Genomic DNA, 22,074 nt, shown 5'->3' with positions numbered 1-22,074 from the left:
GGCGTGGGGAGCGGGGCGGTGGGAGAGCAAAGCATACTTACCTGGCAGGGGAGACACCATGATCAGGCAGGTGGTTTTCCCAGGGCGAGGCTCATCCCCTGCACTCCGGGTGTGCTGACCCCTGCGATTTCCCCAAATGCGGGAAACTCGACTGCATAATTTGTGGTAGTGGGGGACTGCGTTCGCGCTCTCCCCTGGTCATGCGGTACAACAGCAGATTGAGTTGTTTCTCACCTTCACCTACTCAACAGCGCCGTTTCTCCCCCGGCTCCATTCGCTCCCTGTCCCGTCCCGCGCTGCTCAGTTTTTTCTGTGCTCTTTTCCCGCCCAGCCGTGCGCTGATTGGTCCGTCTCTCTCGATGCCCCGCCCCCATCGCTTCTGGCCCCGCCCCCCGCGCATCTCCCTCTCTCGGTACCCCGCCCCGCCCCTCCCGCACTCCCCGCGCTCCTCCGCTGCCGCCTCCCGCACTTCCCCGCACGTGGCACCGCCATGGGCCGCCTGGTGCTGCAGGATGGCTCCGTGCTGCGCGGCCGCGCCTTCGGGGCTACGGGCACGGCCGTCAGCGGGGAAGTGGGTGAGTGCGGCGGGACCGGATGCGGGAAGGGTGCGGGATGCGCGGGGACGCGCGCGGATCCCCCGTTCTGCGTTTTTCTCCCCGCAGTGTTCCAGACGGGAGTCGTAGGGTATCCCGAGGCGCTCACCGATCCCTCGTACGCGGCGCAGATCCTGGTGCTCACCTACCCGCTGATGGGCAACTACGGCGTGCCCCGGGAGCGGCCGGGACCCTTCGGGCTCGGCACGGTGAGCGCCGGGCCCCCCCGACCCCCGGGGCAGAGTCCTCCTTCCCCGCCCCCCACGCTGCTCTCGGGTGGGAGCGCCCCGCCGCGGGGCCGCGGGTGGGGGCGGGGCCGCCGGGGCCGTGGGTTTGTCCGGGCTTCCTTCGGCGCCTGGGGTCGGTGTGGGGATGGGGGAGGTTGGGGGTCACCCGGCGTGGTGCGGCGGTGCCGCACTTGTGCTGTGGGGGTCCCCGCCTGGAGGCTCCCCCAGCCCTGCCCCGTGGCTCCGGGGCGAGTTCCTAGGCTTTTGGCCACTCTCTCCGCAGTGGTTCGAGTCCACCAAGATCCACGTGGCTGCGCTGGTAGTGGGTGAATGCTCGGAGACCCCCAGCCACTGGAGTGCTGCCCAATCCCTCGACCAATGGCTCAAGGAGCACAATGTCCCTGGGCTGGAAGGTGGGGCTGGGGGTCAGGGCCGTGGGGTCGGTGCTGGGGGTGGGCAGGGCTGGGGACACCTGGAGGTAGTGAGTTTGGAGCAGAGCTCAACTTGCACTGGGATCTGTGAAGTTGTGCCCAGTGGGGGGGGGGGGTGAAGTTGCCGTGGGACCGTGTGGCTCCACATCAGCCTGCACCCATAGGCGTGGACACCCGTGCCCTCACCAAGAAGATCCGTGAGAAGGGCACACTGCTGGGGAAGCTGCTGCCGGATGAAGCCCCGGAGGAGAGCATCCTCTTCCAGGACCCAAATGAGCGGCACCTGGTGCAGGAGGTGTCCCTGAAGGTACAAGGCAGCTGGGCTCAGGCTGTGGGGTGGCGATGGGCCGGATTCCCACTCACCTTCTCTGTAGGAGCCGCGTGTCTTTAACCCCGCTGGATCCCTGCGCATCACCGCTGTGGACTGTGGCCTGAAGCACAACCAAGTGCGGTGCCTCTGTGAGCGGGGGGCTGCCGTCACCGTGGTGCCATGGGACCATCCGCTGGACCCTGCTGGTAGGGGGCTCTGGGGTTGGAGGGTGGGTGTGGGGTAGAATCGATGCGGGGGGCCTTGGGGAGCCTCACGCTGGGGGTCTGCCCTATTCTAGGGGGTTGGGCGTTGCGGCGTAACTCTTACTGGGGTTTGTAAGGGAGGTGTGATGTAGGGATGCTTGCTGTAACCTGATATGGGGCATCGTGGTGTGCTGTGAGCAATGGGGTCAGTGACCCCTGTGTGATCCCATTTGGGAGCTGTGGGGCTGCAGTCCCCGCTGTGACTCCCTAAAACGGAGAGACCTATGGGATCCCCACCTAACATTGCTGTCTGTGTGCAGACTTCGATGGGCTCTTCCTCAGCAATGGCCCCGGGGACCCACGGCTGTGCCAGCAGACAGTGGCCAACCTGCGTGCCGTGCTGGCCGCTGACCGCTCCAAGCCCATCTTTGGGGTGTGCCTGGGCCACCAGCTGCTGGCCCTGGCCTTGGGCGCCCGCACCTACAAGATGAAGTGAGTGGGGTTCCACCTCTGGGGGGGTCCTGATGTTCAGTTGGATGAGTGACATTCTGTGCCCGTCTCCCCGCACCCCCCAGGTATGGGAACCGTGGGCACAACCAGCCGTGTGTGCATGAGGACACGCAGCGCTGCTTCATCACGGCACAGAACCACGGCTTTGCGGTGGAGGCAGGCAGTCTGCCTCCTGGCTGGGCACCGCTCTTCACCAATGCCAACGATGGCTCCAACGAGGGGCTGGTGCACGAGCACAAACCCTTCTTCAGGTAGGTGCAGGGTTGCCCTGGTGTGGGGCTGGGGATGTGGGTTTGTGTCTCACTTGGTGCCCCTGCAGTGTGCAGTTCCACCCCGAGCACCGTGCTGGCCCCACAGACCTGGAGGGGCTTTTTGATGTCTTTGTGGAGGCGGCGCGGGACCTGCAGAGAGGAGACAACGACAAAACAGGTGGGCATGGGGCTGGGGGAGATATGAGCCTCCCAGAGTTGGGGACGGCTGTGTGCGGGGTGCTGGGCCTGAGGTCAGGGCTTGGGGCTGGGCTGTGCGTGGGATTCTGTACTCAGGGTCCTGGGGCAGGTGGAGATGCTTGGGGCCAGAGTTAGTGATTGTTCAGGGCTGTGGTTGATGGGGCTTTGGGCTGCAGTTGGTGCTCAGGGCTAGGGTGCATGAGTGACTGTAGGACTGCATTTGGCGCTGGGGCACTCTGCTGTGTCTGCAGCCACTGTGCTGGGTGCTGCATGAGGCTGTGGGGCTGTGCACAGGACCACGGCATCCCTGCCCCATCCCATCCTATCCCTCCAGTGCGACAGCGCCTGCGGGATCTCCTGGTGTACAACGAGGTGCCGGCAGCAGGGCAGGAGGCAGCACGACCCCGCAAGGTGCTGATCCTGGGCTCCGGTGGACTCTCCATCGGACAGGCAGGCGAATTTGACTACTCAGGGTCACAGGTGAGCATCCCTCAGAGCGCACAGGGAACTCCAAGGCAAACAGGGACCTCCTTGTGGAGCTGATATCGCTGTCCCCCTGATCTCCAGGCCATCAAAGCGCTTAAAGAGGAGAACATTCAAACGGTGCTCATCAACCCCAACATCGCCACGGTGCAGACCTCCAAAGGGCTGGCAGACAAGGTGTACTTCCTGCCCATCACCCCTGAGTATGTCACCCAGGTGAGTGCTGTGGGGATGGCGGGGGCCGCTGTGGGTCTGCAGCTCACTGCCCCGTCCCCCATCCCGTAGGTGATCCGCAACGAGCGCCCCGACGGCGTGCTGCTGACCTTCGGTGGGCAGACAGCCCTCAACTGTGGCGTGGAGCTGACCAAGGGCGGCGTGCTGCAGCGGTACCGCGTGCGTGTGCTGGGCACCCCTGTCGCTTCCATTGAGATGACGGAGGACCGCAAGGTCTTTGTGGAGAAGATGGAGGAAATCGGCGAGCATGTGGCGCCCAGCGAGGCCGCTGCTTCCCTGGAGCAGGTCTGGGGTTGCAGCATGGTGTGGGGCAGGATGGGGGTTGTCCCCAGGGGGTGCCATCCCATGCTCACTCACTCTGTGCTCTCTGCAGGCGCAAGCGGCGGCTGAGCGGTTGGGGTACCCGGTGCTGGTGCGCTCAGCGTACGCTCTGGGAGGCCTGGGCTCTGGCTTCGCCTCCAGCCGGGAGGAGCTGGCAGCCCTGGTGAGCCAGGCCTTCACCCACACCTCCCAGGTGCTGGTGGACAAGTCGCTGAAGGGCTGGAAGGAGATTGAGTACGAGGTGGTGCGCGACGCCTACAACAACTGCGTCACGGTACAGCAGCGGTGCTGAGGGGTGGCAGGGTTCCCCAAGACCCTTTTCTTGTGCCAGCACAACTGCTATATGCTGGCACCAAGACCCTACTGTGCCCTCTATGCGCACGGTGCCGCGCTCAGGTCGTGGTGGTGCAGGGAGCTCTGGTGCTGTCTGGGGTGGGGAGAAGGTGGGGACCCCCAGTGAGGCCATCATGGCATATGGTGGAATGGTAATGGACAGCCAATGCATCCCTGCCCCAGGTGTGCAACATGGAGAACCTGGACCCGCTGGGCATCCACACGGGCGAGTCCATCGTGGTGGCACCCAGCCAGACTCTCAATGACACCGAGTACTTTATGCTGCGCCACACCGCCATCAAGGTGGTGCAGCACCTGGGCATCGTGGGCGAGTGCAACATCCAGTTCGCCCTGAACCCTGAGTCCGAGCAGGTGGACGCAGCGTGCCCCCCGTGTGCCCTCCTGTGGTGGTGGTGACGAGGCCCTATCTGTGCTCATGGCGCATTGCTTCTTGCAGTACTACATCATTGAGGTGAACGCGCGGCTCTCCCGCAGCTCAGCACTGGCCAGCAAGGCCACAGGCTACCCGCTGGCCTATGTTGCAGCCAAGCTGGCGCTGGGCATCCCGCTGCCTGTCCTCAGGTAATAATGTCACCGTGGGGGCACAGGGCACACCTCAGTTGTGTTGTGGGTTCCGTGTGCCAATGCTGTCCCACGTGCTGTGCAGGAACTCTGTCACCAACTCCACCACCGCCAACTTCGAGCCCAGCCTGGACTACTGCGTGGTGAAGATCCCGCGCTGGGACCTCAGCAAGTTCCTGCGTGTCAGCACCAAGATCGGCAGCTCCATGAAGAGCGTGGGTGAGCGCAGCGGGGCAGAGTGGCGTGGCATGGGGCGGCCTGTGGGGCTCCATCCACTCACGGCCTCCCACAGGGGAGGTGATGGCCATCGGCAGGAACTTCGAGGAGGCCTTCCAGAAGGCGCTGCGGATGGTGGATGAGAACTGCGTGGGCTTTGACCACACGGTGAAGCCGGCGTCAGACGTGGTGAGTGCTGGGGCTCAGCACGGCGCGCGGGTCAGGCGTGAGAGGCTGTGCCCCGCTCACCCCTCGGCCCCCCAGGAGCTGGAGACTCCGACAGACAAGCGCATCTTCGTGCTGGCGGCCGCGCTGCGCGCTGGGTATTCCATCGAGCGCCTCTATGAACTGACCAAGATCGACCGCTGGTTCCTGCACAAGATGAAGAACATCACCGACCACGCGGCGCGGCTGGAGGCATTCCGCGGCGAGCAGAGCGCCATGCCGCCTGCTGTTCTGCGCCGCGCCAAGCAGCTCGGCTTCTCTGACAAGCAGGTGGCCCTGGCTGTGCTCAGGTGAGGGGAGGGGCGGTCCCCACCCTGCTGCTGCTGCCGCCCCACGGCCGGCGCTCACCCTGCTCCTTGCAGCACCGAGCTGGCCGTGCGGAAGATGCGGCGTGACCTGGGCATCCTGCCGGTGGTGAAGCAGATCGACACGGTGGCGGCCGAGTGGCCGGCACAGACCAACTACCTCTACCTGACCTACAACGGTGCCGAACACGACCTGCCTTTCCGCCAGCCCCACGTTATGGTCATCGGCTCTGGCGTTTACCGCATCGGCAGCTCCGTCGAGTTCGACTGGTGCGCTGTCGGTTGCATCCAGGAGCTGCGCAAGGTGGGCTGGGGTTGGTGGGATGCAGGGATGTGGGGAGGAATGGGACTGGGGGTGTCCCTGGCCTCACCTCACTGCTCTGCCCTACAGATGGGCTTCAAGACCATTATGGTGAATTACAACCCTGAAACTGTGAGCACTGACTATGACATGTGTGACCGCCTCTACTTTGACGAGATCTCCTTTGAGGTGAGCGGGTGAGGGCTGCGTGCCGCAGGGCAGGAAGCCTCAGAAGCTGCCCCAAAGGGATGGGGGCTGCGCGGCCCACTCCCAGCCAGCCCCATGCCACAGGTGGTGATGGACATCTACGAACTGGAGAATCCCGAGGGTGTCATCCTGTCAATGGGTGGCCAGCTGCCCAACAACATCGCCATGGCGCTGCACCGGCAGCAGTGCCGCATCCTGGGCACCTCCCCCGAGGCCATTGACTCAGCCGAGAATCGCTTCAAGTTCTCGCGCCTGCTGGACACCATTGGCATCAGCCAGCCGCTCTGGAAGGAGCTCTCTGACATGGAGGTGGGTGCAAGGCTGCCCCGGGGCTGTGCCCCCCAACACCACCCACTGAGCTGTGTGTCTCCCCACAGTCGGCCAAGCACTTCTGCTGCACGGTGGGCTACCCCTGCGTGGTGCGACCCTCCTACGTGCTGAGCGGCGCTGCCATGAACGTTGCCTACTCAGACAGTGACCTGGAGAAGTTCCTTAGCAATGCCGTGGCCGTGTCCAAGGAGCAGCCCGTTGTCATCTCCAAGTTCATTCAGGAGGCCAAGGTTGGATGTCATTCCTGCGCTGCGCCAGAGCTGTGGCGGGATGGAGCTGTGACAGTGTGCCTGCTCACAGGAGATCGACGTGGATGCGGTGGCCTGTGATGGCGTGGTGGTGGCCATTGCCATCTCTGAGCACGTAGAGAATGCTGGAGTGCACTCGGGCGATGCCACGCTGGTGACCCCCCCACAAGACATCACGCCCAAGACGCTGGAGCGCATCAAGGCCATCGTGCATGCTATTGGGCAGGAGCTGCAGGTCACCGGGCCCTTCAACCTGCAGCTTATCGCCAAGGTACCGGGGAGGGCAGAGCCATGCTGGGAGGCACTGAGCACCCTGCAGCTTCAGGACGTGCCTCACACCATCCCCTCTCTGTAGGATGACCAGCTGAAGGTGATTGAGTGCAACGTGCGTGTGTCACGCTCCTTCCCTTTCGTCTCCAAGACGCTGGGAGTGGACCTGGTGGCCCTGGCCAGCCAGGTGATCATGGGTGAGGATGTGCAGCCCGTAGGGCTGATGACGGGCACGGGCATCGTCGGTGTCAAGGTGAGCTGGAGCCAGCAGTGGGATGGGGGCTGTGTTGGGTGGCCGCTGATCCTCTGTGCCCGCAGGTGCCGCAGTTCTCCTTCTCACGCCTGGCGGGTGCTGACGTGGTGCTGGGTGTGGAGATGACGAGCACGGGTGAGGTGGCGTGCTTCGGAGAGAACCGCTGCGAGGCGTACCTCAAGGCCATGCTCAGCACCGGTTTCAAGATCCCCAAGAAGAACATCCTGCTTACCATCGGCAGCTACAAGGTGCGTGGGGTGCCGGTGTTGGGTCGGGTACCCCAAATACACTTTGACCCCTGCGGTGCTGTTGCAGAACAAGAGCGAGCTGCTGCCCACTGTGCGGACCCTGGAGAGCCTTGGCTACAATCTGTATGCTAGCCTTGGCACTGCTGACTTCTACACTGAGCATGGCATCAAGGTGGGAGCTCAGGGTTTGGCGGGGAGCTCTGTGGTGCCGGCACAGAGTGGTGATGGTGGCATTGCCACAGGTGATGGCAGTGGATTGGCACTTTGAGGAGGCAGACAACACTGAAGCAGGTGCCCGTGAGACACAGCGCAGCATCCTGGACTACCTGGCAGAGAACCACTTTGAGATGGTCATCAACCTCTCCATGCGTAACTCTGGGGGTCGCCGGCTCTCCTCCTTTGTCACCAAGGGTTACCGTACGCGGCGCCTGGCTGTTGACTACTCCGTGCCACTCATCATTGACATCAAATGCACCAAACTCTTTGTAGAGGTGGGATGGGCATGGCGTGGAGAGCTCCACTGGGTGATGTTGTGGGGTCTGGGCAGGCATCCTCCTGGCCCTGCCTCGTTCGCCCATGGTGGATGTGCCCAGCCTGATGATGCTTGTGCCTGCAGGCACTGGGCCAGATTGGAGCTGCCCCGCCGCTCAAAATGCACGTGGACTGCATGACATCCCAGAAACTGATCCGCCTGCCAGGTTTGAGGGCTGGGGTTGACGTGAGGCTGGGGTTGTGCCCCACGGAGCAGCCGTGGGATCAGAGATGTTCCACTTTGCTGCCTCCTCTCCGTGTCCACCGTATCCCCATGCCCTACCTGCTTCCCCAGTGCTCCCACACTGATGCTCGCTGTTCCCAGGGCTGATCGATGTCCATGTGCACCTGCGTGAGCCGGGTGCCACACACAAGGAGGACTTCTCCTCAGGCACTGCAGCTGCCCTGGCCGGGGGCATCACCATGGTGTGTGCCATGCCCAACACCAGCCCCGCCATCACCGACGCCACCTCCTTCGCCCTGGCACAGAAGGTGAGTGGGGAGCTGGCGTGGCCATGTCCCCTTTCCATGAAGCCTGCAGGTCAGCCTCTGCCCTGCTGAGCCCACTGCCTCTCATCCCTGCAGCTGGCTGAGGCCGGGGCGCGCTGTGACTTCGCCCTGTTCCTGGGTGCATCGGCGGAGAACGCGGGCTCACTGGGTGCGCTGGCTGCAGCAGCAGCAGGGCTGAAGCTGTACCTCAACGACACCTTCACCAGCCTGCGCATGGATGATGTGTCGCTGTGGATGGAGGTGAGCTGCTGCAGGGGGGGGGGGAATTGCAGAGGGGCTCGGTGTTGGCTCCAGCACCCATCGTTTCGTGTTCCCACAGCACTTCCAGCAGTGGCCACGGCATTTGCCCATCGTGGCCCATGCGGAGGGGCAGACGGTGGCTGCTGTCCTGATGGTGGCACAGCTGCACCAGCGCCCCGTGCACATCTGCCACGTGGCACGCAGGGAGGAGGTGAGCAGAGGGCTGGGACCCCCTCCCATGGTGAGGCAAGTTGGGGGTCTGCCCCTCACCGTGCCCCCTCCAGATCCTCCTCATCAAGGCAGCCAAGCAGAAGGGGATCCCGGTGACGTGCGAGGTGGCCCCACACCACCTCTTCCTGTGCCAAGATGACCTGGGGCGCCTCGGGGAGGGCTGTGGTGCTGTACGCCCAGCACTGGGCACCTCCCAGGACCTGGAGGCCCTCTGGGAGAACATGGACACCATCGACTGCTTTGCCACTGACCACGGTGAGCGCTCGTGGGCACAGGGCAGAGATGAGCGGGGCCAAGCACTATGGTAACATTCTCCACCCTGCAGCTCCCCACACACTGGAGGAGAAGCAGGGCCCCAAGCCACCCCCTGGCTTCCCTGGGCTGGAGACCATGCTGCCTCTGCTGCTGACTGCTGTCTCTGAGGGACGGCTGACGGTGGAGGATATCATCCTGCGCCTCTACGAGAACCCCCGCAAGATCTTTGGGCTGCCGGCGCAGGAGGACACCTATGTGGAGGTGGGTCATTGTTCCACTGCTCACCCCACAGCTGGCCCCAGACTCTGACCACTCTCCCTGCAGGTGGACTTGGAGCAAGAGTGGGTCATCCCTGAGCGCACCGCATTCTCCAAGGCACAATGGACACCTTTTGAGGGCAGGAATGTGAAGGGGACAGTGCGCAGGGTGGTTCTGCGCGGGGAGGTCGCCTACATTGATGGGCAGGTGGGAACCAAATGCCACTCCCTGTGCTGCTCCCCTACATGCAGTGGTCCCCGAGCACCAACTCCCCTCAGCTAGGGGTCTCTGAGCCCTGATCGCCCTGTCTGTGGCCACAGGTCCTGGTGCCCCCCGGCTACGGGCAGGATGTGAGGAAGTGGCCCATGGGAGCTGTGCTGGCACCGCTCGTGCCCCCCACCAAGGAGATTGTGAAGGTAATGGGGTGCAGGGTGCCAGGGGGGCACAACCTGTGCCCTGCTCCAGCTTATCCCCTCTCTGCAGACCCCCGAGCGGCCCCGGCACGCAGCGGTGGGTGAGACGCTGCGCAGCCGAGCCTCCAGCCCGCGCCGCGCCGGCCCCGTGCCCGAGGGCCGCTTTCATCTCCCGCCCCGCATCCACCGCGCCTCTGACCCTGGTCTGCCAGGTGAGGGGGGCACAGCGCGGCGCAGGGGGACAGCGTGCATGTGGCCGTGTGGGAGCCGTGTCGGGGCCAGGTGCCGCGCTGACCCTGCCCTTGTGTCCCGTTCAGCGTTCCAGAGGCTGGGAGCCGCGCACCGCCCGGGCGCCCGAGGCACCGGTAATGTTGGGGGGGACTCACTCAGCCCCGCGTTATGGCACTATAAGCGCAGCCGATGAGTGCAGCCCCCCCCAGGTGCCGCGCCAGCCCCGGGCCCCCCTTTGTGAGGGGCTGAGACCTTGGGACGGAGCACAGCGGTGCTCCCCTCCCGCTCAGCCCCAGCCCGCCCGGCACCTCGGGGCCCTGTGCCTCCCAGGATCAGGGCTGCGTCCCATTGGGTTCCACGGGGTGCATGTGGGGCACAGCGCGGGGGGCTTGACCCAGCTCGTTTTGGGGCAAGCATCACTGTAGCGTCGCGCCTGCAGTGCTGAGGGTGCCGGGAGCTCTGTGCTCTAACACTGCCTTCCCTTTTCATGCTCAGCTGAGGACACACGGGAGAAAGCTGGCAGGAGGATGGCAGAGGCAGGTGAGTACCGGGGGCTGGGAGCTCTGCGTGCTTCCCATGTAGGTTCACTGTGTGCTCCTGGTGCCACAGATGCGACGGCCACTCAGGACAGCCACCCCCACCTGTCGGGCCCCTTCCCACGCCAGGCATCCCCCCAAGGTGTGCCCCACTTCCCCACCTCACCGCTGCTGCACCCCCTGGTCGGGCAGCACATCCTCTCTGTGCGGCAGTTCTCCAAGGAGCAGGTGGGTACCAGGCGGACACGGGGCAGGGGTCTCCATGCTGGGTGGTGCCCGCCCTGAGCCGCATTTCCCCGCAGATGTCACATCTGTTCAACGTGGCACACACCCTGCGCATGCTGGTGCAGAAGGAGCGCAGTTTGGACATCCTAAAGGTGAGCAGGGAGCAAACGCTGCGTGCCCCACGCCCCTCCCTATGCCTGACACCATGTCCTGCAGGGCAAAGTGATGGCATCGATGTTCTACGAGGCGAGCACACGCACCAGCAGCTCCTTTGCGGCCGCCATGTGCCGGCTGGGTGGCTCTGTGGTGTCATTCTCCGAGGCCACCTCCTCAGTGCAGAAGGGCGAGTCGCTAGCCGACTCTGTGCAGACCATGTGCTGCTATGCCGACGTCCTGGTGCTGCGGCACCCCCAGCCTGGAGCTGTGGAGGTGAGCGGGGGGGCTGCTTCCTGCCACGTGGCAATGCCATGCTGCTGTCAGGATACGTGTGGGGATTTCACTCTTGGCCCACTGTGTGCCCAGCTGGCCGCCACACACTGCCGCAAGCCCGTGATTAACGCTGGTGATGGGGTGGGCGAGCACCCGACGCAGGCGCTGCTGGACATCTTCACCATCCGTGAGGAGCTGGGGACCGTCAACGGCATGACGGTGAGATGCTGTATGCCGTGCCGTGGGCTGGTGGGTGCCGTGCCGTGGGTTGTGCTGATGATTCTCCCCGCAGATCACCATGGTGGGCGACCTGAAGCACGGGCGCACGGTGCACTCGCTGGCCCGCCTGCTCACGCAGTACCGTGTCCACCTGCGCTACGTCACGCCCCGCGGCCTCGGCATGCCGCCTGACATCGCTGCCTTCGTGGCTTCCAAGGGCATCTCGCAGGTGAGGAATGGAGCTGGGGCTGCGGGGCTGTGCCCAGCCCACGGCCCCGCTGATGGTGCTGCCCCAGGAGGAGTTTGGGAGCATTGAGGAGGCGCTGCCCGACACCGACGTGCTCTATATGACCCGCATCCAGCGGGAGCGCTTCGAGAGTGCTGAGGAGTATGAGGCTGTGAGTGCAGGCTGGGGGGAGGGCTGGGGGGGAGGGCTGGGAGGGTGTCCCGTCCCCCGTCCCCCCTTTGCTCAGGGCTGTGGCCCCGCAGTGCTTCGGGCAGTTCATCCTCACGCCACACATCATGACGAGGGCCAAGGAGAAGATGGTGGTGATGCACCCCATGCCCCGTGTCAACGAGATCAGGTGGGATTGAGGGGGGCAGTCTTGTGGTAGGGTTATGGAGTCCTGGAATGGGGGAGGAGTGGTAGGAAGGAAGATAGGGGCTTTGCAGGGGGAGACAAGGGGAGGCAAGGGTTGGATGCTGTCCAGGTGAGGAGGAATGGGATCCTGGAGCAGGGTGCAACCAGCTGGTGGGGTCCTTGGGGCAGCGGGGCATCAGGGCTGGGTTGGGGGGAAACGGGGAAAGGTCCTGTCCCCGTGTGGAGGGAAATGTGAGATGACGGGGTAAATGGGGTCTGAATGTGGGGGCCTGGGGAGAGGGGATCGCATGCAGCTGGGGTCCTGCGGGCAAACGGCGGGAATAAGGGGCTGTGGAGGGGAGGAAATGGTTCCCATCCGGGCCCGGGGGAAGGGAGGGGAAAACTCCCCGTACTGACATCACATCCGCAGCGTGGAGGTGGACTCGGACCCGCGCGCCGCGTACTTCCGGCAGGCAGAGCAGGGCATGTACGTGCGGATGGCGCTGCTGGCCACCGTGCTGGGCCGCTACTGACGACAATAAACTGCGACGGGGCGCCGCCTCCATTCAGCCGCTCCTGTGCCGCGCTGGGGTGTGCGTCATCATTGTGCGCCGTGTCACGTGGCCATGCGGGAGGCATGGCGGCGCTGCGGCGGCTCCTGGCGCGGCGGCCCGGGGCCGTGCAGGCGCTGACCGCCGGTAAGGGCTCGGCCCGCCCTCCTCTGCACCGCACGACGACTCCGTGGGCCGGGGGGTGCTGGTAGTGGTGGGGCCTTGGGGATGGGAGGAGCTGTAGGGGCTTTGGGCCTGTTCGGCCCCGGCGCCTGGGCCTGCAGAGGACTTTCCCCGGCGGCCGCCCCGGGCTCCGTGGGCCGCTCCTTGGTCCGTTCCGTTTCCTTTGGGACCCCTCCGTGTCCGGGACGGGCGGATGCCACGAGTCCAGAGGTCCCTACCCCTTTTTGGGTGGATCCCCGCATGTAGCCCTGAGCCCACTGAAACGCACCTTCGCGGAAGGGGGGATTGGGGGATGGGAGCGCCTCCAGTATCCTCTGCCCATCCCCCCCTCCAATCCCCGTGGGGTGACGGCACCGGCTCTGCTGCCAGCCGCTGCTGGGGGAGGTGCCAGGCGCTGGGGCTGTGCCAGGCCACCTCACCGTTCCCTTTGTTATTTTTATCTCCTCTGATGGAATTCACTGCCTGGCACCCGCTGTGGGGCTGTGCCGCCGCGATGTTCCTCCGTGTCCTGGAGGGGGGCCAGGCAGAGCCGGGGGGCCCTCGGGCTGAGCACACACTGCAGTTTGAGACTTGCTCTGGGCTCCCTCTCACTGTGGCTTCTCACTACTGGAGCTGACTCTTCTGCAGTGGGGGGCAGCCCCTGGACTGACTGGGAGTGCGCAGCCCTCGGTGCTGAATGGGATTCGGTGGCCAAGGAGGGGCTCAGTCCTTGTGTCTGGGCACACCTGAAGGACTGCAGCCCTCCACGTTCCAGCCCTGAGCTCCGGTCCCGCTGTGCAGCTGAGATGTTCCCCCAGCACAGATCTGCAGCCGGGGCCAGGCTGGGGACATTTCCTGGCAGCTGCTTGCACTGGGGGCAGCCAGCAGTGGTGAGAGCTGCGGGGCAGCACTTTACCTCCTGCAGCCTGGGCTGGGGTCCAGCATGCCAGCAGAGCCTGAGTCCGGCGGCAGCAGCAGCACGTGCCCGCAATGGTGACCTGGTGACCTCTGCCTGGAGTGAGCAGCCCTGCAGCCAGCGAGGCCCACAGGGGCTGCCTACACTGTGCCCTACTTAGGCTTGAGTGCGCTCCAGGGCCCTTGGCTGCAGCGCGCGGGAGCGGTAGACTAAGCAAGCAGGGACTGGGGGGGACACAGCAGTGAGCTCATCCTTGGTTATGGGTTAGGGTCGGGTCACTGTCACCAGACCCTCCTGGGCCACCTCAGCTGCACAGTCTGGCCCTTGCCTGTCAGGGTGGGTCATGCTGGGGGTTGCATCCCCCTTTGGATGCATTCAGGCTGGGGATGCTGGGTGCACAGTGCTGTGGCAGTGACCTTAGGCTGGAGTCTGCTCTGTGAGGGGCTGATATGGGGCGTGCTCCAAGTTCTCAAGAAGGGAGCAGAAGCATGAGGGCTGGAGCACTGCCTGGGAACCAGAGTGCTGGGAGTGAGCATGGAACCCACAAGGGCTGGGGCACAGAGTGCCGAGCCAAGGGAGTTGCGTCGAAGAGGTCGGGAGGGCAGAACGAGGAGGGGGCTGCCAAAGACCTGCTGAGCTGCACCCCACCGAGGGCGTGGGCACGCAGCTAAATCCTGCACACTGATATGGAAACACTGCACCGAGCTGTGCCAGAGGCCAGGAGGAACCAGGAGCGGTCCTGGCACCGAGCGAGGAACGGCACAACTGGGGATCAGCTACTCGTGAGGCTGGGGGCTGTGCTTGGGCAGAACCCACACCCCATGACCGCTGCCCTCCTGAGCTCCAGGCCGGTTTCAGGGGCACTGATGGGAGCCGGCGATGTGATCGCACAGCAGCTGGTGGAGCAGCGTGGGCTGCACGGGCATCACAGCCAACGCACCCTGAAAATGACAGCCATCGGCTTCTGCTTTGTGGTGAGTGCCGATGTGGGGGGCACACGTGCCAAGCTGTGGTGTGGGCAGGTGGCTGCCCAGTTCTGTGGGCTCCCCACGGCCCAGGCACCGCGCTCAGCACGCAGCTCTCGCAGGGCCCCGTTGTGGGCGGTTGGTACAGGATCCTGGACCGGCTCATCCCAGGGGCCACGAAAGCCGTGGCTGTAAAGAAGATGATGCTGGACCAGGTCAGTGCCACATGGTGTGGGGATGGGGAGGCAGGACAGTGCTGCCTCCCTCCTGCGACTGCTCTCGGGTGCTCCCAGATTCGCAGGCCCCATCCCTGCAGCTGCGTACTGTGGGCTCCGGGCACTGCAGGATCTCACCCAGGCTCCTGCTGCTCTCTTGCAGGGTGCCTTTGCACCGTGTTTCCTCGGCTGCTTCCTCGCCATCACCGGGGTGGTGAACGGGCTGTCGGTGGAGCAGAACTGGGCCAAGATCCAGCAGGTGCGTGCCTTCCCCAAGGGCGGCTTGGGCTGTTGGGGCCAGGATGCCCACTTGGCTCTAACATTCGTGGTGCTGGCTTTGCCCCTGACCTCTCCGCTCCCTCCTGCCCTCGTGGCTGTTGTGTCCCCAGCCCAGAGCCAGCTGCTGCTGCTGCCCCACTGCTGGGGTGAGGTGTTGATGGCTATGGGACACAGAGCAGCCACTGCAGGGCCAGACCCAGGTCGGTGCTTGGTGCAGCATCTTACAGGAGGTGACGAGTGCGGGAGTGGGACATGCTGTGGGGTCCCACATGGGCTGGATGCGGTGCCCCCAGCTCCCTGTATGCCACATGTCCCCTCTCCTGGCCACGTCTCAGAGCCATTACCGAGATGGTTCCCATTAGCAGCGATTGCTGGAACCCAGCGCAGGCGCTGAGTCAGCGCAACCGGAGGGTGACTCACCAGGGAGCGGGTGCCCACCCTCCATGGGACGCAGCATGAGGGGACGAGGGGTGCTCACTCATCTGTCGGGGTGCAGCATACGGTGCCTCAGGGCCGTGGGCGAGATCCCCACCCTGCAGGCTATAGCTGGAACGGGGTGCTCCAGGTGGGCTGCGAGCCCCAGGCTGTGCTCTGGGGACACCTTCACCCCTACTTGGGGCACATCTGCCTCTCCCCACGTAGAGGGAGCGTCACAGCGCATCCATCACCCCAGCGCTCGCTCTCCTCGTTCTGGGCCGCCGGCCAGTGCCGGGATGAGGCTGGATCCTGGCTGAGTCACAGCCAGGCTGGGCAAGGGGACGGGTGGCATGCTGTGCTCCCCCCTTGTCCCTGACATCTGTGACCCTGGGGGTCTGCACCAAGGCTGGTGGCAGGAGCTGTGCCCCAGACCTGATGCAGGGCTTCTGGCTGCCTTCTGCTCCCACGCTGTCACCACTCTCAGCCCTACATGGGCACATCCCCGGGCAGGGGAAGTGGCACCTGCCCTATGCCCAGCTTGGGGGGACTGCAGTCCCTGCCTGCTGTGTGCTGGGTCACAGCTGTATCTGCACTGCTCCTCTGCCCTCAATTGTGCTGGGCTGTGTGTGGGGTGGTGTGGTTGTGGGGCTGCTCCCTGCTCTCATGGCCTCTACCTTCCCCAGGACTACGTAGATGCGCTGCTCACCAACTACTGTGTAAGTGCTGAGGATGGAATCCTCGGTTGGATTCCCCGATCCCGTGGCACAGAGCTGCCTGTGACCCCTCATATCGCTCCTCCCCTCTGCCCAGATTTGGCCGCCAGTGCAGATCGCCAACTTCTACTTCGTCCCTCTGGTCCACAGGTAGCAGCACAGCCCCATGGCCACATGGATCCTGTTCCCCATGGCTGTGGCTGCTGACCCATCCATCTCTCTGTTCCCAGGTTGGCTGTCGTGCAGTGTGTTGCCATTGTCTGGAACTGCTACCTGTCCTGGAAAGCAAACCGGCTTTGAGGGGGGGGAGCCGTGCTCCAGGTGCCCCCACCCACCACCTCTGGGGGCTCGGCCAGGGAGTGTGTGGGGCTGGAGCAGTGAGGGGTGTGTGGAGGGATGCTATGGCAGCAGTGACCCCGTGGGGCTGTGAGACCGCTCTGTCCGCGCTCTGTGTTCTGCCTAGCACGTGGGGTGCTCCGTCCTTCCCCAGCCTTGCTGCTGGTTCACACCCCACGTGCGACAGTGCACTACAGTACCTCCACCCAGACTCGTGTCGGGTCCTTCAGGAGCACCCAATAAATGCAGCGCTCCGCTGCCCCTGGTAACGCGTGAGTTCTCGGCCCCCTGCCTCCCCGTGGCGTTTTGGGCACGGGGATTCAGCCCTCGGCCCGCCGTTACCCCATCCTCGCCGGGCGCGGTGCCGCGGTGCCGTACCCCCGAGCCGCATGGCACCGCGCTCGCGCTATGAGTCACGCCGTTGGCCACCGCCGCTTCCTCGGGGCCGTCTGCAGCGCTTGGCCGCGGCGTGCGGGACCGGCGCGGTGCCAGGGGGGGTGCGCACCGGGGGAGGGAGGATTGGAGGGGGGACGTCGCGACGGTGCGGGGGTCCGGCACCCCATCTTCGACGGGAAACGCAGCCCCGACGGCCGCCTCGTCCCGACGGCGCTGCGCCCCGCGCTGCCCTTTCAGCACCACGGAGAGCGGCACCGGGAGAGGGGCGCGGGGTGCGGGCGCGAGCGGTGCGGGGCCGGGCGGGGTGCGGGGTGCGGGGGGTGAACGGGTACCGGAAAGGGTCCCGGAAAGGCCGCTCCCGGTCCCGGTGCGGTTTGGACCCGCCGCTCCCCCCAGCCCCGCACCCCCCGCCCCCGCCCGGTGCGTGCCCGCCGCTGACGTCAGCCCCGCTCCGAGCCCCATATAAAGCCCCGAGCGCGGCTCCGGCTCAGCCCCGCGGGGACGGACGGAGCTCCGCGCAGCGCACGGCGCCCAGAGCTCAGAGCAGCGGTACGGGCGGTGCGGGACGAAGCGGGGCGGGACGGGGCGGGACGGGGGACGCTCGGCTCCGGGGAAGCCCCGTCGGGTGCGGACTCCGCGCTGACCCGCTGCCCCGTAGGTGCGGACGAGCCGAAATGCGGCGGGCGCTGCTCACCGTTCTGCTGCTGCTGTGCCGCCCGTTCCCCGCCGCTCCCCGCCCCGCCCGCCCCGACGGTCCCGACGTCCCCGGTTCGGGGATCCCCGCGGTGGAGGGGAGGTCCGAAGCACTGTGGCCGCCGCTGCCCGCGGAGCCGTGGAGGGCGAGGAGGGACGACCCGCCGCTTTCCATCGACCTCACGTTCCATCTTCTGCGGCACCTCCTGCTGCTCGCCCGCGCACAGAGCGAGCGCGCCCGCGCCGACACCAACCGCCGCATCCTCGACGCCGTGGGACGCTGAGCCCCGGGCCGGCACCGCACCGCGCCGGGACCGCTCCGATGGGTGCGCGGCTGCGGGACTGCCCCTCGGGACGGCTCCGCTCCGATTTTGTAATAAAACGCTGTAGAAAAGCTGTAGTATGGACTCGCGTGTGGGACATCGTCTCCATCTCCACCGCGTCCCCAACTTCGGATATTGGTAAGACCCTCCCCGAGCCCCCCCCCGATCCAGGCTGAGTGGCCCCGATTGTGCCCCTATTCCCACCCAGCAGCCGTCACTGCCCTCCATCCCCTTCCACTGCTGAAGGCCGCAAGCCGAGCTGGGATCCGTGGGGCACAGAGACACGCGGTCCCTGTCCCCGTGCATCAGCGGTGACGTGGGGTGGCTGACGTGGTGCGGTGCGGCAGCGGGGTGGGGGCACGGGCCGTGACCCACCGGTAATTGCAGTGCTGTGTGCTCAGCCCGGCGCTGTTTGCTCGGTGCACCCAGGGGACGGTGCTGCCAGACGGCGCTGCGGGGGTGGCAGACGTGGGTGCTCCCCCCAGACACGGGGCTGCAGGCGGAGCGCAAAGCCCTGGGGCGAGGGGCACCCAACTCATCCCCACACACCACACCTCACAGTGTCCTCTGCATTGGTTTAATGAGGGCTGACGGCAGCCCCACTATGTGGGGCTCGTAGCAGTCGTAGGGCTGTAGGGTTTGTTGATGCCAATGTTGTGCTGTGAATCCAGCTCAGTGCTGACCTGCACCGGACACTGGCCTCAGCACTGTGATCAGCACAAAGTCCCCCTCCCATCTCATCCTCATCCCCATCCCCAACCCCATCCCCATTCCATTCCCATCCCCATCATATCCCCATCCCATCCCTATCCTACCCCCATCCTCACTCCATCCCTCTCCCCATCCCCATCCCATCCCCTCCCCATCCCCTCCCCATCCCCATCCCCATCCCCATCCCCATCCCCATCCCCATCCTATCCCCATCCCATCCCTATCCTACCCCCATCCTCACTCCATCCCTCTCCCCATCCCCATCCTCACTCCATCCCATCCCCTCCCCATCCCCATCCCCATCCCCATCCTATCCCCATCCCATCCCTATCCTACCCCCATCCTCACTCCATCCCTCTCCCCATCCCCTGCCACCCCATCTCCATCTCATCCCCATCCCTTTCCTCATCCCATTCCTCTTATCACATCCAGCTCATCCCCACAGAGCATCTCACCATGGGGAGAGCTCAATGGCTTCTGCCTTTGCCCCACATCTGTGGAGAAAAAGCAGTGGACAGTTGGAGGGAGGATCATATGGTGCACTGTGGGACCACGCAGCATACAGGGCCACACTGCAGCCACAGAAGCACCATGGTGACTTCAGCACAGCATGGCACTGCACGGCACAGCACGCACTCACCCTCAGCAGCCTCAGGTGCCTCCAGGTTTTCCTCATCCCCCACACCCTCACTGCTGTCTGTGGGTCCGTCCCCATCATCCTCACCCAGCACTTCTGTGAGGCAGAGGCACAACTCAGTGTGAGGACATCCCTGTAGCAGTCTCCCCCCCCCGAGGCAGTGCCTGCCCCACACCGGCACCTGGCTGGAAGTCAATGGTGCGCAGCATCTCCGCCACATGGTCCACATTGATGGAGAAGTGGTCCATGCTCTCATAACCGGGCTCAGGGCGGCTGCTCATCGACACCTTGGACATGTCTGTGATCCTGGGGGTAGAGCAAGCAGCGTGAGCCCTGCCCACCCACCCCCTACGCCATCCCCATCTCATTCCCATCCCCATTCCATCCCACCCTACCGCCACTCACTTCTTCAGGAGCTCCTTGGAGTGCTGTGGGGGAAAGCAGAGTGCCGTCAGCATCCCAGGAGCAACGCACCAAGCCACAGAGCACAGGGCAGAGCCCCCAGCACGCAGCCCCCCCAGACACCTGCAGGTACACGGCCATCTGGGGCTCCTCCATGGCCTGGATGGCCGTCTCCACCAGCTTGGAGGAGGCCTCCAGGTGGTCCCCGTACTGCCGGATGAGGCCGCGCACGCGTTGCACCTTCGCCTCCTGCTCGCGGGTGACGCTCTGCAGCAGCTCCTTCTTGCGCTCCTCCAAGATGCTGCAGAGCGAGTCGAAGCGCAGCCCCACGTGTTGCTTCTGCCGGCGGCCGTTCTCCTGCGGGACCCCCCAGGGGCTCAGGGGGCTGCCATGCTCTCAGCCCAGCCCTACTGATGGCACTGCCCCGGGAACACCCGCATTCCGTGCCTGCAGCGGGCATTTCCCTCCCAAGAGCATCCCACGAGGTGGACACAAACCACGGCGTGGGGATCCCAAACCACGCAGACCCCACACACGGGGTCTGGGGGCGGGGGGGGGGGGGGGGGGTGGAACGCACACACAGGGCAGCCCCACCTCGATGGTGCGGCAGATCTCCTCCATCTGCGTGATGATGGCCTGGATGCGGTCGTTCCCCGCCACCAGCATGGCGATGCCGTCGCTCAGCTCGCTCTGGGGGGCGGAGCAGCGTTGGGATCGCGCCGGGAAACCTCCCCACCGTGCCCACCCCTCCCACCCCTGGGGGTATCCCACCTTCTGGCGCTGGTACACGGCGGGCAGAGGGGCGACCTCGCAGTCCTTGTGAGCGCCGAACACCTTGCAGAGCGAGCAGGTGGGCGCCTCGCAGCGCAGGCAGTAGATGTTGATGCGCTCGTCCTCGTGCTCCTCGCACATCAGATGTTGCTCCGCCTTCGCGTGCAGGGGGCTGCGGGTCGGGGTGGGGAGTGGGGAGAAGGCGCTGCGCCCCACAGCACAGCCCCACGGCACCCCTCTTCCCTATAGCATCCCCCGCTTCACCGCACCCCTACACCCCACCGCACCCCCAGCCCCACAGGAGCCCCTTTACCCCAAATCCCCACCCTCGAGACTTATTTCCCCTCGTGTTCCCTGTGCAACCCCCCATACCCCACACGCCACGGCACCCCCCTGCCCAACCTCACCCCACGGTGAGGCACCCAAGCCCCTCAGACGCCCCCTTTAACCCCCATTCCCCCACCCCCCAAAAACGGGCTCCCTCCAATCCGTGTCCCGCCCCGCCCAACCGTGGGCCGCCCCGCACCGCGCGGACTCCTGCTTGTAGATGTCGATGATGTTCTCCACCAGCAGGTTCCGCTGCAGCCCGTACACCCCGTGCCGGTCCAGCACCACCTCGTGGCGGCACGACGGGCACCGGAACCGTCCCCCGGACGGCCCCGCGCCGGAACCCCGCGACTGCCACAGCGGGTTGGAGGCCTAGGGGCGGGGGACGGGGTGGAAGGGGAGAGCAGGGCGGGGGGGGTCAGCGCGCCGCTTCGGGAGAGAGACCCCCCCCCCCTCCTCCTCCCGTGCACGGAGCCCCCAACCCAGGGCACAGCGCACCACGTCCCGGCGCCCCGCCTCGCCCCGCACCTGGAAGACGTCGTTGGCGCACTTGCGGCAGAGGTTGTGCTGGCAGGGCAGGATGACCACGGGCTTGGTGAACATCTCCAGGCAGATGGGACAGATGAGCTGCTTCTCCAGGCTCTCCATGCTGCGCGCTTCCGCCAGCAGCGGCTTCAGCCCCACCGCGAAATTCATCGCCGCGGTCCCGGTACCTCTCCGGTACCGCTCCTGTCCCGCACTGCCCCGTTCCGGCCCCGCAGCTCTAATTTTAGCCGCCCCCGCCCCGTCGGGGCCGCGCAGCTGTCGGCGGCGTCGGGTGACACTGAGTCACGGCGGGCGGCCGTCCCACCGCCGGGGTCACTCCGTCCCGACGCCCCCCCGGGGAGCGGCACGGCGCTGCCCCCACCAGCCCAGCCCAGCCCCACCGCCGCCCCTCCGAGACAAGAGACCACACCGCCGAACTCCCCCCCCCATCATCCTTTAATGGTGCTCATAAAATCTATACAAACCCACGGAAAGTGCCTGAAGGGTCCCAGCCCCATAGCGAGCGCGGTGCGGCCCCGCGGTGGGGCAGAGAGGGGGCACGGCGGGCGGCCCCTCCTCTCCCTCCTCCCAAACCCCCCACCCCACCCCGTCAACCCCAGAGCAGCGTTTGGCACCCAGCGCCCGTCAGGGGGGTCCGGCCCCGCGGTTACAGTGCTACCGGTCTCGGTCACAGCGCTGCAGGACGTTTTCACCTGAGATTGTGCCCCCCCCACGCCCCCTGATGGGGTCCTAGGGAGCGGCGGTGGTCCAGGAGGAGGCTCTCCACCCCCCCTCCTC

The 22,074-nt window shown here is 65.6% G+C and overlaps 4 protein-coding genes across 4 annotated transcripts; 3 read left to right on the top strand and 1 right to left on the bottom strand.

Moving 5' to 3' along the window:
• Nucleotides 1-490: 490 nt before the first annotated feature.
• Nucleotides 491-12,470, top strand: CAD (carbamoyl-phosphate synthetase 2, aspartate transcarbamylase, and dihydroorotase; the record flags this gene model as incomplete). Its single annotated transcript, XM_079550570.1, has 43 exons — nucleotides 491-575; nucleotides 663-802; nucleotides 1,104-1,233; nucleotides 1,416-1,558; nucleotides 1,626-1,767; nucleotides 2,085-2,256; nucleotides 2,340-2,525; nucleotides 2,594-2,703; nucleotides 3,058-3,203; nucleotides 3,291-3,422; nucleotides 3,492-3,725; nucleotides 3,814-4,035; nucleotides 4,278-4,466; nucleotides 4,552-4,676; nucleotides 4,762-4,895; nucleotides 4,969-5,081; nucleotides 5,157-5,407; nucleotides 5,480-5,726; nucleotides 5,814-5,912; nucleotides 6,015-6,239; nucleotides 6,308-6,490; nucleotides 6,561-6,779; nucleotides 6,864-7,031; nucleotides 7,097-7,279; nucleotides 7,347-7,451; nucleotides 7,522-7,770; nucleotides 7,896-7,977; nucleotides 8,136-8,302; nucleotides 8,396-8,560; nucleotides 8,640-8,771; nucleotides 8,845-9,046; nucleotides 9,117-9,307; nucleotides 9,371-9,511; nucleotides 9,625-9,678; nucleotides 9,770-9,977; nucleotides 10,558-10,712; nucleotides 10,787-10,861; nucleotides 10,926-11,138; nucleotides 11,232-11,357; nucleotides 11,431-11,586; nucleotides 11,654-11,755; nucleotides 11,847-11,941; nucleotides 12,368-12,470. The coding sequence occupies 43 exons, from the start codon at nucleotides 491-493 to the stop codon at nucleotides 12,468-12,470; spliced, it is 6,699 nt and encodes a 2,232-aa protein (XP_079406696.1).
• A 93-nt stretch (nucleotides 12,471-12,563) lies between these two features.
• On the top strand, nucleotides 12,564-16,455 carry MPV17 (mitochondrial inner membrane protein MPV17; the record flags this gene model as incomplete). Its single annotated transcript, XM_079532548.1, is given in 8 exon segments — nucleotides 12,564-12,588; nucleotides 12,591-12,635; nucleotides 14,425-14,540; nucleotides 14,654-14,746; nucleotides 14,910-15,005; nucleotides 16,126-16,158; nucleotides 16,253-16,305; nucleotides 16,386-16,455. Coding segments are annotated over 8 exon segments (531 nt in total).
• A 1,106-nt stretch (nucleotides 16,456-17,561) lies between these two features.
• On the top strand, nucleotides 17,562-17,864 carry UCN (urocortin; the record flags this gene model as incomplete). The annotated part of the gene is made up of 1 exon (XM_079550769.1): nucleotides 17,562-17,864. One exon carries the CDS (start codon nucleotides 17,562-17,564, stop codon nucleotides 17,862-17,864), a length of 303 nt encoding a protein of 100 aa, XP_079406895.1.
• A 603-nt stretch (nucleotides 17,865-18,467) lies between these two features.
• TRIM54 (tripartite motif containing 54) lies at nucleotides 18,468-21,447 on the bottom strand (the record flags this gene model as incomplete). The annotated part of the gene is made up of 10 exons (XM_079550198.1): nucleotides 18,468-18,586; nucleotides 19,070-19,108; nucleotides 19,255-19,347; nucleotides 19,433-19,557; nucleotides 19,657-19,679; nucleotides 19,777-20,010; nucleotides 20,248-20,343; nucleotides 20,425-20,596; nucleotides 20,951-21,123; nucleotides 21,280-21,447. 10 exons carry the CDS (start codon nucleotides 21,445-21,447, stop codon nucleotides 18,576-18,578), a joined length of 1,134 nt encoding a protein of 377 aa, XP_079406324.1. The 3' UTR covers nucleotides 18,468-18,575.
• Between the last annotated feature and the right edge of the window lie 627 nt (nucleotides 21,448-22,074).

The sequence above is a fragment of the Tetrao urogallus genome (assembly GCF_951394365.1).
Source record: "Tetrao urogallus genome assembly, chromosome: 2".
Lineage (NCBI taxonomy): Eukaryota > Metazoa > Chordata > Aves > Galliformes > Phasianidae > Tetrao > Tetrao urogallus.
This window is presented reverse-complemented; position numbering and strand designations above follow the sequence as displayed.